At 69.3% G+C, this 14,394-nt stretch overlaps 1 protein-coding gene across 6 annotated transcripts in view; it reads left to right on the top strand.

Moving 5' to 3' along the window:
• BRSK2 (BR serine/threonine kinase 2) overlaps window positions 1-12,714 on the top strand; it is a gene marked incomplete at both ends in the record, with an annotated part of 62,166 nt that extends 49,452 nt beyond the window's left edge. The window contains 10 exons of one of the 6 annotated variants that reach the window (XM_082845666.1): window positions 214-279; window positions 1,405-1,428; window positions 2,225-2,285; window positions 3,010-3,217; window positions 3,942-3,990; window positions 7,125-7,248; window positions 8,588-8,768; window positions 8,864-8,953; window positions 11,235-11,282; window positions 12,539-12,714. In XM_082845666.1, coding sequence (XP_082701792.1) covers window positions 214-279; window positions 1,405-1,428; window positions 2,225-2,285; window positions 3,010-3,217; window positions 3,942-3,990; window positions 7,125-7,248; window positions 8,588-8,768; window positions 8,864-8,953; window positions 11,235-11,282; window positions 12,539-12,714 — 1,027 coding nt within the window. Of the gene's footprint in view, window positions 1-213; window positions 280-1,404; window positions 1,429-2,224; window positions 2,286-3,009; window positions 3,218-3,941; window positions 3,991-7,124; window positions 7,249-8,587; window positions 8,769-8,863; window positions 8,954-9,122; window positions 9,209-11,234; window positions 11,283-12,490 lie in introns of those variants that run through there. The other 5 variants (XM_082845668.1, XM_082845665.1, XM_082845669.1 and 2 more) reach the window with 5 other exon arrangements.
• Between the last annotated feature and the right edge of the window lie 1,680 nt (window positions 12,715-14,394).

Genomic DNA, 14,394 nt, shown 5'->3' with positions numbered 1-14,394 from the left:
CCCGGCCAGGCCACCCTGCCAAGCGCGTCACCCAGGCCGGGTGTGCTGTGGCCCTGGTGCTCTCCTGCCTGACCCCGCCCCTCACGTCTGTGCGCCCTGGCCTGGGGCCAGGTGGGCGGCGCCCGGCGCGGAGCCGCGGGGAGGTCTGGCCTCCTGGACCGCCTGCTGGGGCTGCGTCAGTAACTGTCTTTTCTCGCTTTGTTCCTGCTGTAGTAAAGCAATGTTCAGTAAAAGCCTGGATATCGCTGAAGCCCACCCCCAATTCAGCAAAGAAGACAGGTATACACCCTGCCCACCCATCCCCCGCCCCCCAGTCCCAAAGACAGCGGCGGGCCTGGTGGCAGGGCTGGGCCTGAGGTGCGTCTGGCCCTCTCCTCTTTGGCAAGGGAACCTTCCAGCGAGCCGGGGAAGGGCCCGGGTCAGGCTAGGCTGAGGCCCAGAATGAGGAGCGGGGCTGCTGGGACGAGGCCCATGGCCGGCCCCGAGAGGGGCCGGGAGACCCAGAGACTCTGCCTGCCCTGGGCCCCTGGGCTGCGGGCTGTGAGGTCCCTTCCGGCCGGCCCTTGCCCTGTGGTCAGTGGGCCTCCGTGGCCCTCGTTAAGCTCCCCTCCCCCAGCCCACGCTGGCCCATATCCCGCAAGGGCCAGAGTAGACATGGCAGCCCCAGGCGGCTGCAGGCTCCTTAGGAAGGGGCAGGAGGTGTGCCGGTCCCAGGGGTCTCTGCACAGGGTCTGGCCTTCCAGAGCCCCAGCCCCGCCCCTGCAGGGCCTCCTGCCCGGCGGTGACAGTGGCGGGACCTCGCTCGCCCCCGGGCCCCCTCTGCCTCCCCCCGCACCTGCCTGCGCCTCGCCCGCTCTGCTCCGTGCCCTGGCTGCTCTCGTGCTGGCGCCGTCCTTCCTCAGCTCAGTTTCCAGGGACCGCCTGGTTAAGACAGGAGGGCGTGCACGCGGCTCCCCTCTCTCCCGCTGCTGCTGCTCCGCTCTCCTTGTGCCCAGCAGCAAGCTCACGGCTGGCTTGTGGCCGCTGGGGTGGGCGCCAGCTGCCACCGACCAGCCCCCCGGCCCCGTTCTCAGCATCGGGAAGCTTCGGGCCTGGCTCTGAGTGCAGTCCTGGACTCGGGCAGGCTGGGTCGGGGGTGCTGAGAGGAGGGTCAGCGCTGCCCCCCGGCTCCGGGCTGTGTCAGCTCGCGGGGTGGGAGTCGGAGGGTCATCGCCATGGGGCCCCGGCCCATAGGTGCTGGGGGACCGGCCAGCGTGGGCTCAGCTCCGGCCCGAGGCCCAGGGGCCAGCTGCGGTGTGGGCAGTGTGGCCGGGCTGGCGGGTGGGCGGTGTGGACGCCCTTCACTCTTTTCTGTCCTCTTCTCTCCCGTGGCTGCCTCGACCCCTCCGGTTTCCTTGCTCTAAGGATGGCAGGTGCCGGCGCCCAGGGGTGAGCGGGCGTTTCCTTTCCCCCGAGGCCACGCGGGGTGGTGGAGCGAGGCCCCGCAGGCCTGGCCCTGCCCCGAGAGGTGTCCAGTTCCTGCCCTGAGGGGGCGGCGGGTACATGCGTGTCTCCACTGGGCATGCTGGGCCGGTGGCCTCTCTCTGGCCAGGCCCAGGCCAGGTCTGCAGGCCAGATGGGGCCGGGGTGGACCGAGTCCACGTCCCTGCTGACGCCCGTCCCAGGTGTTTGTGGTGTGAGCAAGGGGAGGGCCGTGGGCCTGGAGGGGCTGGGCTGGTGCCAGCTGGTGGCCCAAACGGCAGGGTGTGAGGCGCCGGGCGGAGTGCAGGACTCGGGGCCTGTGACAGCTCAGCCTCGGGGTTCAGCTGGGCTGCCTCAGGGCACCGGGGCTGGCATCGGCTCACGGGAAGCCCTGTGCCCTCTCATCCCGGGCCCCGAGAGATCCTTGCCGAGGGCTCCTCCGTGCCATCCTGGACTGGGGCCTTGGGCCTTGGACACAGGGCACCTTCTGCGTGGGGGAAAAGGAGTCCCACGGTCTCCAGCTGCACCACTGGGGCTCTGATGGGGCCCCCAAGGGGCGGTGGGCTCTCCTGGGCCTGGTGAGAGGCGGGGTGGGGACAGCAGGACAGCCCCAGGCACGGCCAGGTGTGCCGCAGACTGGGGCAGCCTCGGGGCTCTCAACCAGGGCTCCAGGCCTCCTGGAGGGTCCACCTGAGGGGAGAGAGAAGCCGAGAGCCGGAGGCCCCTTCCTGGTCTGAGCCGCCCTCTGCACCTGTGTCCCCAGGTCTAGGTCCATCAGCGGCGCTTCCTCAGGCCTCTCCACCAGCCCACTCAGCAGCCCCCGGGTAAGTGAGCCCGCCCCAGCTCCGCCGCCAGCGTGCGCCCGGGTGGGGGCGGCTCGGCGGGCCCCCACCCCCGCCTGCTGCTGGGGCCGCCCGCGTGGTGGCAGCTGCTGCTCTGTGGGCTGCGGCTGCCTTCGCTAACTGCACGTTTTTTGTTTTGTGTTGTTTGTTTCCTCGTGTGTTCTTTTCTTTTGTGGCGAACGCTCCCCCCCCCCCCCCGCCTGCCTGCCCCCGCTGGTCCTGCCTTGGGGTCCCCGGGTGCTGTGTGTGCATGCGGGGCGGGCGGGGCACGTGCTGGGGCCGCTTGGCTCTCGGGGGCCCGTGCGCTCTCCCTCCCGCCCTCGGCGCTGCCCTGTAGCCTGTTAGAAAGTTTGTCTTGCCTCCCCCGCCCCCCGAGCTCCCCTTTGTGGCCTGCGCCCCGGCCACCTCCGTGGAGCCCGAAGCTGGCCGGAGCGCCGCGCGGCCCGGACACGTCCTCCCTCCACAGGCCGCCCCGCGGCCCAAGCCCAAGACCCAGACCTTGCCGAGCAAGGCCAAGCTGACCGACAAGCCGCTGCAGGGCACCAAGTCCAACCCGCTCCCGGCGGGCACCCAGGCCCGGCCCCTTGTTGCGGGAGGCCTCAGCCCCCAGCTGGCCCTGACCCCGGGCTCACCCACCCTGCCGGCCCCTGCCCGGCTCCCCCCCACCGGGACTGAAGCCAACACCAAATCTGTCCCCACCATACAGGTGACCCCTCACCCCTCTCCGAGGGGCAGTCCCCTCCCTACCCCCAAGGGGACGCCTGTGCACACGCCCAAGGAGAGCCCGGCCGGCACGCCCAACCCCACGCCACCGTCCAGCCCCAGCGTGGGAGGGGTGCCCTGGAGGACACGGCTCAACTCCATCAAGAACAGCTTCCTGGGGTCACCCCGCTTCCACCGCCGGAAACTGCAAGGTGAGTGTGGCGGGACACGCGGGGTGGGCGGGGCTCGGGGGGGCTGGTGGCGGGGGCCCAGAGGAGCACTGCCCGTCCTGGCTAGCGGGGCAGGCAGGGGCCGGCTTCAGAGGGTCTTCCCCTCCCCCTCCTGAAGGCGCTGGCGAGAGGTACCCCCAGTGTCCACGTGTCCCCAGGCCTGCCCACTGTGTCAAGGACCCCACAGTGCAGGGATGCCTGCCCGGTGGGTGTGGCCTTGGGACTCCTCCTGCCTCCATTGTTACCCCTTGGCCCAGTGGCCTGTTCAGGCCGGGCTGCCTGAGCCCCACAGAGGAGAGCAGGCCAGTGGGCGGGCATGGGTGGGTGTGGTGAGGAAGCCCACGGGGCTGGGGCAGTGGTAGGCAGCCTGCCCCTGTGTGCTGGGTTTCGAGGGTCAACTGGTACCTCCAGGCCACCAGGCCCCACCAGCCACCCTGCGCGGTCGACGGGCGGTACCATCTATCCCGGGACAGCAGGGCTGGTTGGAGGCCAGAGGCGGTGAGGCCCGGTTTCAGCACCAGAAGGCAGGACAGCTCCCTGTGGCCCGAGGCTCCTGCGGCTGCGCGGGCAGGAGCCGGGAGCTGACCTGTGCCTATGGGCGCTGGAGACAGTGCCCTGGCTCCCGAGACCCCACCCGCGGCGCAGGCGCCCTGGTGGGGGAAGGGTGGAGTGGTCACCACACTCTCCCCGTCCTTCCCGTGTGCAGTTCCGACGCCCGAGGAGATGTCCAACCTGACCCCGGAGTCGTCCCCAGAGTAAGTGGCCCTGCCCGAGGTCAAGTGTGACCTGTCGCCGCCTTCTTAGTGCATGGGGGTCTGTGACGGACCCTCCCATGTGTCAGGCCGGGGGATCCACTGAGGGCTTTGGGGCCCCTCAGCGCTGGGGTCTCTGTGTCTCCACCTCGAATGCCAGGCCAGGGGTCAGGGCCTGGGCGGTGAGGGAGCTGCTCTTCCCAGATGTGCTCAGAAGCCACAGCCTGGGGGTGCCTGGGACTGGGGGTGGCAGGGGAGAGCACAGCCATGCCTCAGGGTGACTGTCCACACCTGCTGAGAGGCCCGGCCTCCACATGGGGGAGCGTGTTGGCCCCCAGCCCTTGGTGACCAGGGGTGCGGTCACCTGCCTGCGGGGGGGCCTCCACCAGGGAGGGGCGCTGGGCAGTGCTGACTGGGGCTTCCCAGGGTGAGCCCAGCCCGGAGTGTGGCCGGACACCTGGCGGCTCGTAGGGATGGAGGGTCTCAGGGAGGAGGTGAGGAGGGGCGGCCGGCGGGAACCGTGTCCAGGGCAGGGTGGCCTTGGCCAAGGTCAGGACACATCGAGCCCCCGGCTCACCGTCCTGCAAGGGCAGGAAGCAGGGCCTTGAGGCGACAGTGGGGCAGTGCTGCAGCCCAGCCAGATGTCTGGACGGGAGTCCCGTGTGTCTGGGGTGAAGACCCCAGAGAGGCGCCAGCCTTCGCTCCCCACCACCTCGTGTGAACGTGAAGTGCGGAGTGGACACAGGGCAGCGCCCTGTCGTGACCTCACCGGCAGCCTGCGGCCCGGCAGGAGAAGCTGCCGTTACCCTGTCGCCGTGACCCCCCATGGGGCCTGTGGACACAGCAGGAGCGGGCGGGGGTGCAGCGGAAGGGCAGCCAGCCTGAAGTGTGGGGTTTCGGGATCTCCGTGATCCCACCGTTTGTCTCCCTTCGGTCACGGTTTCCTGTTGTCGTCAGAAGCTCTCGCAACCACGTTTGTAACAGAATTGTTAGGTTTATCAGAAAACTCAAGAAAAAAAGCCACCCAGAGCAGCTGACACCACCGTGCAGGTGGCCTGCAGCCTCCCCTGCCCATTCTCGAGTCCTGGAGGCCTCGTCCCCCTCCTGAGGGCCCCGGCCAGCGTCGCCACCCGGTGCACGTGGCTGACGGGAAGGAGCGGATGGGTGGCCCTGGGGGGCCGCTGCGCCCCCAGCACCCACTCCTCCCAAGGACGTGTTTGCCCGCCCTGAGACGTCCCCTCCACCAGCAGCCAGCAGCCTCGTGTCAGTGGAGCGTGTGCGTCCGCGTGTTCCAGAACCGGCCCGTGGGATCGTGGGGCTGGCGAGCCTGGGGACTGTAGGCTTCGCAGGCGGGAATCAGGGCGGCTTCTCCGTCTCAGTGCTGAGAATCCCTTCCCCTCCAGGAGCCTCAGCCTTTGCTCTCAGGCCCTTCCAAGGTCCGCCACGTCCAGAGTCTGCTCGTCACGTCTCAAAGTTGCTCTCAAGAAGCATACCCAACCTTTACCAAATGGGCCCAGTTGACGCCCAGACTTAACTGTCACAGGCCTTCCCGGCTCATGCAGGCTGCTTGCGAACCAGACACCAAAGTACAACACGGAGCCTTTCTGTTGCTCTGTCTCTTCATCGAGGAAGGAGGGGCAGAAGCGCTCGCCGCGGGCTTCAGAGCCGCGTCCCGGCCCACGTCCTGGGCTCAGGCCCCAGTGCGGTGCTGGGGTGAGCAGCGCGGGTGGCCTGCACGCCAGAGCTCTGAGCACGCCAGCAGCCACAGAGACGGCAGGATGTGGGGAAGGAGGCGAAGGTGGCCAAGTACGGCGTGGCGTCGGGGAGGATGTGTCCCCGCGGCTCTGCCTCCGTCAGGTCTCTGGGGCCGGCTCCAGCCGCAGGAGCGGACGGCCTCTGTCGGCAAGCTGCCTGCTGCCGCCACATCGCCACGGCCTGGAGAGCCGGCTCTGGAAACGGGCAGGAAAAGGGAAGGTGCACGGCAGGAAACAGCAGCCGCGCCTCAGACCCCGCGGCTCACGCTGCCAGCGCCGCCGGGGCAAGACACCGGGCCCGAGTGGGCCGGCCCTGGCCCTGGCCCAGCCTGAGCTGGGCGCGTCTGCCAGCGGGGCCCTCGCCGTCTCCGCACTACAGCTGCCTGGTGAGAGCAACAGTCAGCAGTCGCTCCCAACGGCACGTGGCTTGGGGTCAGGCCCCGTGCACGGCCCGGCTGGGCCCTGCTTCAGGGTGTTGGCCAGCGGTGCTCGTCTCAAGGCCCAGCCGGGGCAGAATCCTCCACCGAGCTCGTGGGGTCACGGGCAGAATTCAGGCTCCTGGCCACGTGGGCCTCGCCGTCACATCCGTCCGTCCCCGCCGCGTCCGTCGTCAAAAAGAGGTGGAGACCCGCGCGCCAGACGGAAGTCCAGCCTTTCAGAGACTGCGGTCGCACGCGACCCCAGTCTCCTTCCCCCACTCCCCGTTCTCCTGGTCGGGAGCAAGTCCCGGGCCTCGCCCACACGAGGGAGGGGCCCGCACAGGCTGAGCCCCGGGGGCAGGATGGTGGGGCCGGCAAGGGGTCTCCCCCACACTGGTGTGCGCCGTAGGGCAGGGCCCCGCCGCAGAGAAGGGGGGCCCCAGAGCAGGGCAGAGTGACCTGGGCTGGGGCAGCGGGGCTGCAGATGGCCAGGGGGCTACAGTCCCCAAGGACAGAGGGTGGTCCCTGGCCTGCCCCCCACCTAGCCCCGGGCGGGGCACTTTTCTCCAGGAAGCTGCAGGATTGCGGCTTAGCGAGTTACCCCGAAACATGGTGGCTTCAACAGAGAGGAGCAAGGGTGGGTCAGGGTGGGCTCAAGGACAGGACACCCCACCCGCACCCTCCTTTCTTTCCTGGTGGGGTTCCGGTGGGCGCAGCCCAGGCCCGAGCAGGCAGGGGCGGTTGGGGCGAGGTGCGAGGCTGAGGGCTCTGCGATTAGCATCAGGGCTGTCGGGTGAGGGGCAGGGCAGGGCGGAGGGTGGTCAGGGTCACGATGGCGGGTCAGGGCGGGGAGTCGGGGCCAGGGCAGGGTCTGGCTGGGACAGCAAGCTGGCCCGCAGCCCAGGGGGGGGCTCGGGGCTCGACCGGCGTACCCTGACCTGCCCAGCCCTCCGCCCGCCCCCAGGCTCGCCAAAAGGTCCTGGTTTGGGAACTTCATCAGCCTGGAGAAGGAGGAACAGGTCTTCGCGGTCATCAAGGACAAGCCGCTGAGCTCCATCAAGGCCGACATCGTCCACGCCTTCCTGTCGGTGAGCCTTGCGCCGCGCGGCCGCTGCCCCTGGGGCCCCGCCTGGGCAGGGCCAGGGCAGCAGGCACACTGTGGCCGGGAGATGGGCTGTGCACAGGCCCGGGGTGGGGCGGGCCTCGGGGGGGGGGGCCCTCGCTGAGACGGGGGTGAAGCATGGGCGGCTGCGAGGCAGCTCTGAGGAGGGAACTTGAGGCCTCGACGGGGGGGGGGGGGGGGGGCTCTGCTGGGCCTGGTGGATGCGCCTACGGCCTCAAGAACGGTCCTGGAGGGCTGGCTCCGTGTCCTGTGTGCCCCTGCCCACTCCCACATGCTGCCGGCCTCCTGCAGCCCCTCGCCTCCCACTGGTGGCTTTTGAGGTGCGCTGTGCTTGGGCCTTGGGTGGGTTTCCATCTGTCTTTGCTGGGATCTTCGGGCGCGTGGGGCAGAAAGCCCTGAAGAGTGTCTTCCACAGTCACTGGTGTCAGGAGGCCTCACCCGCCCTGCCCTGCGTGGGGCCTGCCTTGTGCCGGGCCCCCCGGGATCACAGGTTAGGGGTCCCTCGGCATCCCCACAGCGCAAGCCCGGGACCCCGCCTTGGTATGGGCGGGACCTGCCGGGGTGGCCGCCTCAGCCCCTCCCACACACTTGGCCACCCTGCCTCCCTGGGCGCAGCGAAGTTTCCCTTAGGGCTTGGGGGCCAGCTTGGCACTCCTCCCAGAGGCCTTCAGAACGGGAGAGCTCAGCACCAGGTGGGGACTTCGGCCTGGTGCCGGGTGTGGGCACCCTGGCCCTGCTGAGTCCCCCCAACCCCGCCACTGCAGCCTCTTCTCCTCCGGGCCCCGGGTCTGGGCCTTCCCTGGAGCCTCCCAGGCCTCTCCTGACACCAAGATTTCCCCCGTGATGTGAACTCAGCCCCTTCTAACCGGCGAGCCAGCACTGTGCTCTCCCAAGCAACAGAGCCCTGTCCTGGGGGCGATCCCTCTGAGGCAAGACCGCCTCCTGGGTTTGTTTTGCCGGACATTTCCCTGGCCGCTGCGCAGCCCAGTCCCGCAGAGGCCCCTCGCCTGCGCCCAGGGCCGCAGACCCCGGAGCCAGCAGAGCGGCGGGCGCTGTTGTCAGCGGTGCCGGGGGCCTTAACCCCGGGGGCATGGGCTCTAGCCCCAGGCTTCGCTGCCGCTTGCGGGGCCTCCCCGCCTGCCCCTCAGAGCCCTGCTCTCTGCTGCCGTGTCAGGATCCATCTGCGACCCGTGCGCAGCTCCGTCTCGCTGAGGCTCCTGGGGAGCCAGTGCTGCTGGGGCCTCGGGCGGCGGCCGGCTCCCTGCCCTCTGGGGTTCCTCGCTCACGCCCCCCCCTGCCCGCAGATCCCCAGCCTCAGCCACAGCGTCATCTCCCAGACGAGCTTCCGGGCCGAGCACAAGGCGACGGGGGGCCCGGCGGTGTTCCAGAAGCCGGTCAAGTTCCAGGTGGACATCACCTACACCGAGGGCGGGGCGGCGCAGAAGGAGAACGGCGTCTACTCTGTCACGTTCACGCTCCTGTCAGGTGAGCTGCTGGCGGAGGCCGAGGGCGGGGGGGCTCCCGGGGGCGGGGCTCCGGGCCAGCCCTGCCCCCGCCTCACCCACCCCGACCTCCCCCAGGCCCGAGCCGCCGCTTCAAGAGGGTCGTGGAGACCATTCAGACCCAGCTGCTGAGCACACACGAGCAGCCTTCTGCCCAGCACTTGTCAGGTGAGGGGGGGGCTCAGCTCGGGCCGCCCTGAGGGCTGGCGATGGGGTGCGGCCCCTCCGCGTGCACCCCCGGGAGCAGGGCCCTCCCGGCACAGTGGCCGGCCGTCTCTGCGCACCAGGGGGGTAGGCCCAGCACGCCACACTGAAAGGCGCCTCTTGTCCACTGTAGACCCCCCCCCGCCAGCTCCGGGACTAAGCTGGGGTGCTGGGCTTAAGGGCCAGAAGGTGGCCACCAGCTACGAGAGTAGCCTCTGACGCTGGCAGGTAAGGTGTCCAGCCCCGCCGCTGGGGCAGGGAGGGGCTGCGGGCAGGTCCTCTGCGAGAGCCAGACTGGCCCCGAGGAGGCACCCTGTGCCCACCCATGTGTCCAGCGGCCACCTCCCGGCCCTGGACAGGCCCCGCAGGCCCAGCACCCAGCCGAACGGCTGGACACAGGGGCAGCCCGGCCCCAGGCCAGCGAGAGCAGGCTCCGGCAGAGCAGTGACCAAGGTGCTGCCGGGAGCCCTGCCGCCCTCAGGGGTCCCCCACGTAGCACTCTCCAGGGCTGTGGGCCTGGTGCCCACACTGGCTGGCATGTGAGGGGCTGTCCGCCACCCACCCTCCCCGTGGCGGGCAGGACACAGGGGCCCTGAGGTCCAGTCAAAGCAGGGGCTCCCCAGCTGGGCCTAGAGGGGGCCACACAGGAATGGGGCTGCCCAGGCCTGCAGGCGCCAGGGGCCCGGGAGCCTGAGGGTCTGTGCCGCTCGGCGCCTGGCGGGGAGTGGCTGCAGCCCTGTGGGTGCGGGTGAGCCCCGGGGGCACGTGCATGAGCTGTTAGGGAGGGCGAGCGGCGCGCGTGCGCTCAGCGGGAGCTGGCAGCTCACCACGAGGCCTGTGTCGGGGTGTGGGGTCTGGGGAGCACAGGGTCCAGCCCAGCCCCACCTCTCAGAGCCCCCTGTGGCCAGCCGTCTGTGCTTCTGTGTAGGGTCCTAGAGGCCAGACCTGCCCCACTGTCCACCCGCCCCTGCCATCCTCATTCCATCGTCTGTGTTTCACCTGCCCCCCTTTTCTCCCCCCAGCGTGTGCCTCACTGCCCTATTGGTGGGTTGGGGCTGGAGGAGCCCCGACACCCTGGCCCTGGGAGCCAGGCTGGCCCAGGGGCCGGTGCCTTTAAGGCCTCCACGTCGGAGCAGAGCAGTGCTCAGAGGGGGAAACCGAGGCTGGGGAAGGACAGAGCTTGTTCAGGGAGGCAAGCAAGGGGCCTGGTGTGCCGCCCAGGGGACAGCCGTGCCTGCACCCACCCCGCCCAGCGCCACGGTCCCTCGTTGCTCCTGGCCATGCAGAGTCCCACCCTACGGGATACCATTCTGTCTGTCGGCGAACGTGCCCTGCTCTAGGTCCCAGGCCCAGCAGTAAGCAGGGCGGACACGGCCCTTCTGCAGGGCCCCGTCCCCGTTTTAGCCCTGGGCCCAAGCCCACGTCCCTGGAGACTGTTGGGTGCCTGCCCTGGGCCAAGCCCATCTCCCCCGCCTTCCTTCAGGGAGCCCTGGGCCTGGGGAGCCCACTCCGGGGCCCCAGCCCATCCCTTGGCCCCGTCCCCAGGCCTCCCCGAGGGGTCAGCCTTTCCCAACACCCTCCCCCCCATACTGGACACTCTTGTCCAGCAAGCTCAGTCCTAGAGCCACTGGAGGAGGGGGCAGAAGCGGGGGCCCCTCGGGCACCAGGCCAAGAGATCTGGTGGCCACTCCAACAGGGCCCCCACCCAGCCCAGGGAGGGGAGGCCCCAGTGAGGGCCGTGAGGCAGCCGCCCTCCACCCCAGGCTCTGCTGCCTTCCCTACCCCCAGCCCCAACACGGCCAAGCCCCGCAGAGAGCGGGAGAGGGTGTGCCACCGTGAGTCGAGGGGCGAATGGGAGCCTCGGCCACGTGAGCCACAGAGAGCCCGGGTGCGGACACGGAGGCGGCAGCGTAGACCGCAGCCGGGGACCTGGCCCTCTCGGCTCCAAGGCTGTGTCCTGGGCCCAGAGGGCAGAAGGGAGGGCGGGCCAGGCAGGACGCCCCACTGCCCAGGAGAGGGGCCCCACTCCAGGCTGGCCCTCTGCTGAGCCCCTCCTCTCTGAGCCGCCCACTCCAGGCTCTACCCACCTGAGCCCCACCCCTTGGCCACAGCCCCTCAACCCCACTCCAGGCTCCGCCCCCTCCCCCAGGGCCTGGCCGAGGCTGCAGGCAGCATCCGGCTTGAGGTCTGAGCCGGAAGCCTTTTTCACACGTCTCCCTCCCCCTCTCTCCGTTCTGTGCTCCAGACACCACTAACTGTATGGAAATGATGACGGGGAGGCTTTCCAAATGTGGTAAGAACCCCTCACGCTCACCTGGGCCCCCCCAGCCTGTCACCGCCACCGCTCACCCTGCACCCCCTGCAGCCTGCTCCTGGCTGGGTGCTGCCCCGCCACCCCCCGGCGCTGTCCTGGGATCCCTGTGTACACGAGGGGCCCGGACATGCACACGTGGCCTCGCTGGCCCCCACGGCGCCCAGCCGTGCCCAGCCCCCCAGCCCCTGCCACAGGCAGCCTCGGTCACCCTCCAGGGCGGGCACAGGCCTGGCCCTAGGATCAGGGCAGGCCACGGAGGGACCCCAAGGCTCAGCAGGAAAGGGCGCCCAAGCCCCAAGGCCAGCAAGGGTCCCACGTCTAGGGCCCTGGCCGGGGGTCAGGGTGGCCCCTAGTCCTTGGGCCGGAGGCTGGCGTCATGCCCTCTCTGCCCACTGGAGGGGGGGCGGGGAGCGGCTCCTGCCCAGGCCCTGAGCTGCCTGGCCGCAGGTGCGCCGGCCGCCCGCCCTGCCGCAGCTGGCGGGGAGAGGGCCCTGCCCGTTCCTGCTCAGGTGGGGGCCAGGTTTAGGAGGTAGAACTGAGGTGACCCCAGTCGCGCACCTGGACGTGAGCACAGGCCCCCGGGTGGGGCGGGGCCCCGCTTCTGCCCCGTCCTTCTTGCCCTCCAGACATGCCCTCTGGGACCAGGGCCCCCACTGTGGCTGCCTGCCCAGCCCCCCTACACCCCAGCTCCATGCCTGTCCACCCACCCATCCGTCCGTCTGTCCACTGCTGACCTCTGTGTCCACGCTGTGCCACCCGGGCTGGCTGGGGGCCGGGCTCCAGGCCTCCTGGGAGGAGTGTGGCAGGCCTGCTGGCTCCAGCCTCCCCGGCCGCCAGCCCCAGGGTCCTGCTCGGCCCCGGCCTTTACGCATCTGTCTCCAGAGCTGGGCCGGCCCGCTGGCCAGGCTGCGGGGCTGACGGAGGCCGAGGCTGAGGTGGAGGGAGGGCCGGTCCTTCGGGAGGCCTGGCGAGGGAGGAAGGTGCCCACTGGCCCCAGCTTCCGCCCCGCAGCCCAGAGGCCTCGAGCCCCCACCGGCCGCCTGCCCTGCTTGCTGCCGCGGCCCCGCTCACCGGCTCGGACCCCCTCACGGGCCTTTCGTTCATTCGTCTGTTGTTCTCTCTCTTCCCTCCCTCCCTCCTTTTCTCTCTTTTCTTTTTTTCTTTTGTCTTCTGTTCTGTGCACCCAGGCAGCCCATTGAGTAACTTCTTTGACGTAATTAAACAACTTTTTTCAGACGAGAAGAACGGGCAGGCGGCCCAGGCCCCCAGCACGCCCGCCAAGCGGAGTGCCCACGGCCCACTCGGGGACTCCGCGGCCGCTGGCCCCGGCCCTGGAGGGGACGCCGAGTACCCAGCGGGCAAGGACACGGCCAGGACGGGGCCGCCCGCCGCCCGCCGAGAGCAGCCTTAGACACATAGCCCCCTCCCCCTGCACGGCCCCGACAGTGGCCCCCAGGCCGCCTCGCCGCCCGCTCGCCCGCCCGCCGCCCGCCCGGTGTGGACCCGGGGCCGCGCCCGTCTGTCCGTCTAGACTGTTGTGAAGCCGGGGAGGAAAGGAAAGGGGGCACCGGGGGCCACAGCCGCGGCTGGGCCACCCGCGCCCGCTCTCTCTTTCTCTCGCTGTCTCTCTCCCTGCCTGTCTCTGACAACGCCACTGTTTCCGCTCTGATACCAGGAATTATCCCGAAAAGTTAACATGTCATCTCCACGAGGCCGTCCTCCGTGCTCTGCACCGGATACCGGCTGACCGAAGGCAGCTGCCGTGGACCTGCCCTCTCTCCTCTCCTGCTGCTGCCGCCCACTGGGCAGTGAGGCCCTGCCCGCCCGCCAGCTCTGCCCAGTTTCAGCTCCGCATGGCCACGGGGAGGAGGACCCGGCCCCGACGGGAGGCCGCCTCGGGCCCACCCGACTGGACGCGCGGTGACCAGTGCCCCCGGCGGGTCCGGCCAGCCTCCGGGGCAGGCCCAAGGGGGTGAAGCAGCCGTCTGGCCCGGCCGGCACGGCCTCTCCTCAGCACGTCCCCTCCCTGCTGCTCCCTCCTCGTCCACGTCCATGCACCTCAGCGCCGCCCACCTGCCTCGCCGCATCCCACCCCCCAGCTCCCCGGGGGCTGCAGGTGGAAAGCAACCCCGGGGGCCCCGCAGCACCTGCCCACCTGCCCACCCGCCCGCCCGAGGGCAGGCCGAGATCAGTATTATTTACTTGCTGTTTTAACTTATTGAGTTTCTTTACTTCTCCGTTCAGGGAAGGGGCAGCAGCAGCGCCGTCCTGCCGTCTGTCTGTGTGTGTGTCTTGGGCAGGGTGGGGTCTGGGCCAAGGTGCCCCGTGGACAGAGCGGTCGGGGTGCTGGGGCCGCGGGGGCAGCCGGCCGATGCAGCGCTGGCAAGCTACTGTAAACTTTAAAGAATTCCTGCAAGATATTTTTATAAACTTTTTTTCTTGGTTGTTTTTGGAGAAGGGTGTTGGCGGGGGGGACCACGGGGCAGGGCTAGGCTTTGAGTCCGGTTCTTACTATACACATGCATATAAATATATTTAGAGAACGGCACGGTTCGCTCCGTCCCCGGTTCTGTGCCGTTATCGTGGAGAAGCGACTCCAGTCCTATGGGGGCCGGGCACGGCCAGGGCCCCTCCGCCAGGCCCGGGCTGGGGGCCATCTTGGTTGTGTGTCCGAGTGCGGGGCGGGAGGAAGGCCCGAGCCAGCCGCCTATACACCACATGCAAGATGGCAGGGCCACTGCAGGGTTTTTTTTTTTTTACTAAAATGACAAAAAAAGTTCAAAACAAAACAAAACAAAAAGCAACAAAGGACAGAGAGAACGGTAGCGGCGTCCTCGGCAGCGTGCTCTCTGTTCCCAGAGGGGCCGCGAGGCACGTGTGGCTGCGCCCTCGCTGGGGCAAGTCCACTTCGCATCTGGCGTCTCTCCTGCCCGCCCTGCTGCCTCTCCCGTCGTGCATAGATTTTAATGCTTCTGTTCCATTGACCCCCTACCACAGGCTGGGATTTCAATACATAACAAACAATGAAACACCTCTAACAGCAAAAGCCGCGGCACAAGCGGAGGACCAGAAAGCAATACCTCTCGTTAGC

Source organism: Leucopleurus acutus, assembly GCF_964270905.1.
Source record: "Leucopleurus acutus genome assembly, chromosome: 8".
NCBI classification, from domain to species: Eukaryota; Metazoa; Chordata; class Mammalia; order Artiodactyla; family Delphinidae; genus Leucopleurus; species Leucopleurus acutus.
The sequence above is the reverse complement of the archived record's forward strand: the minus strand, read 5'-3'. Positions and strand labels throughout refer to the sequence as shown.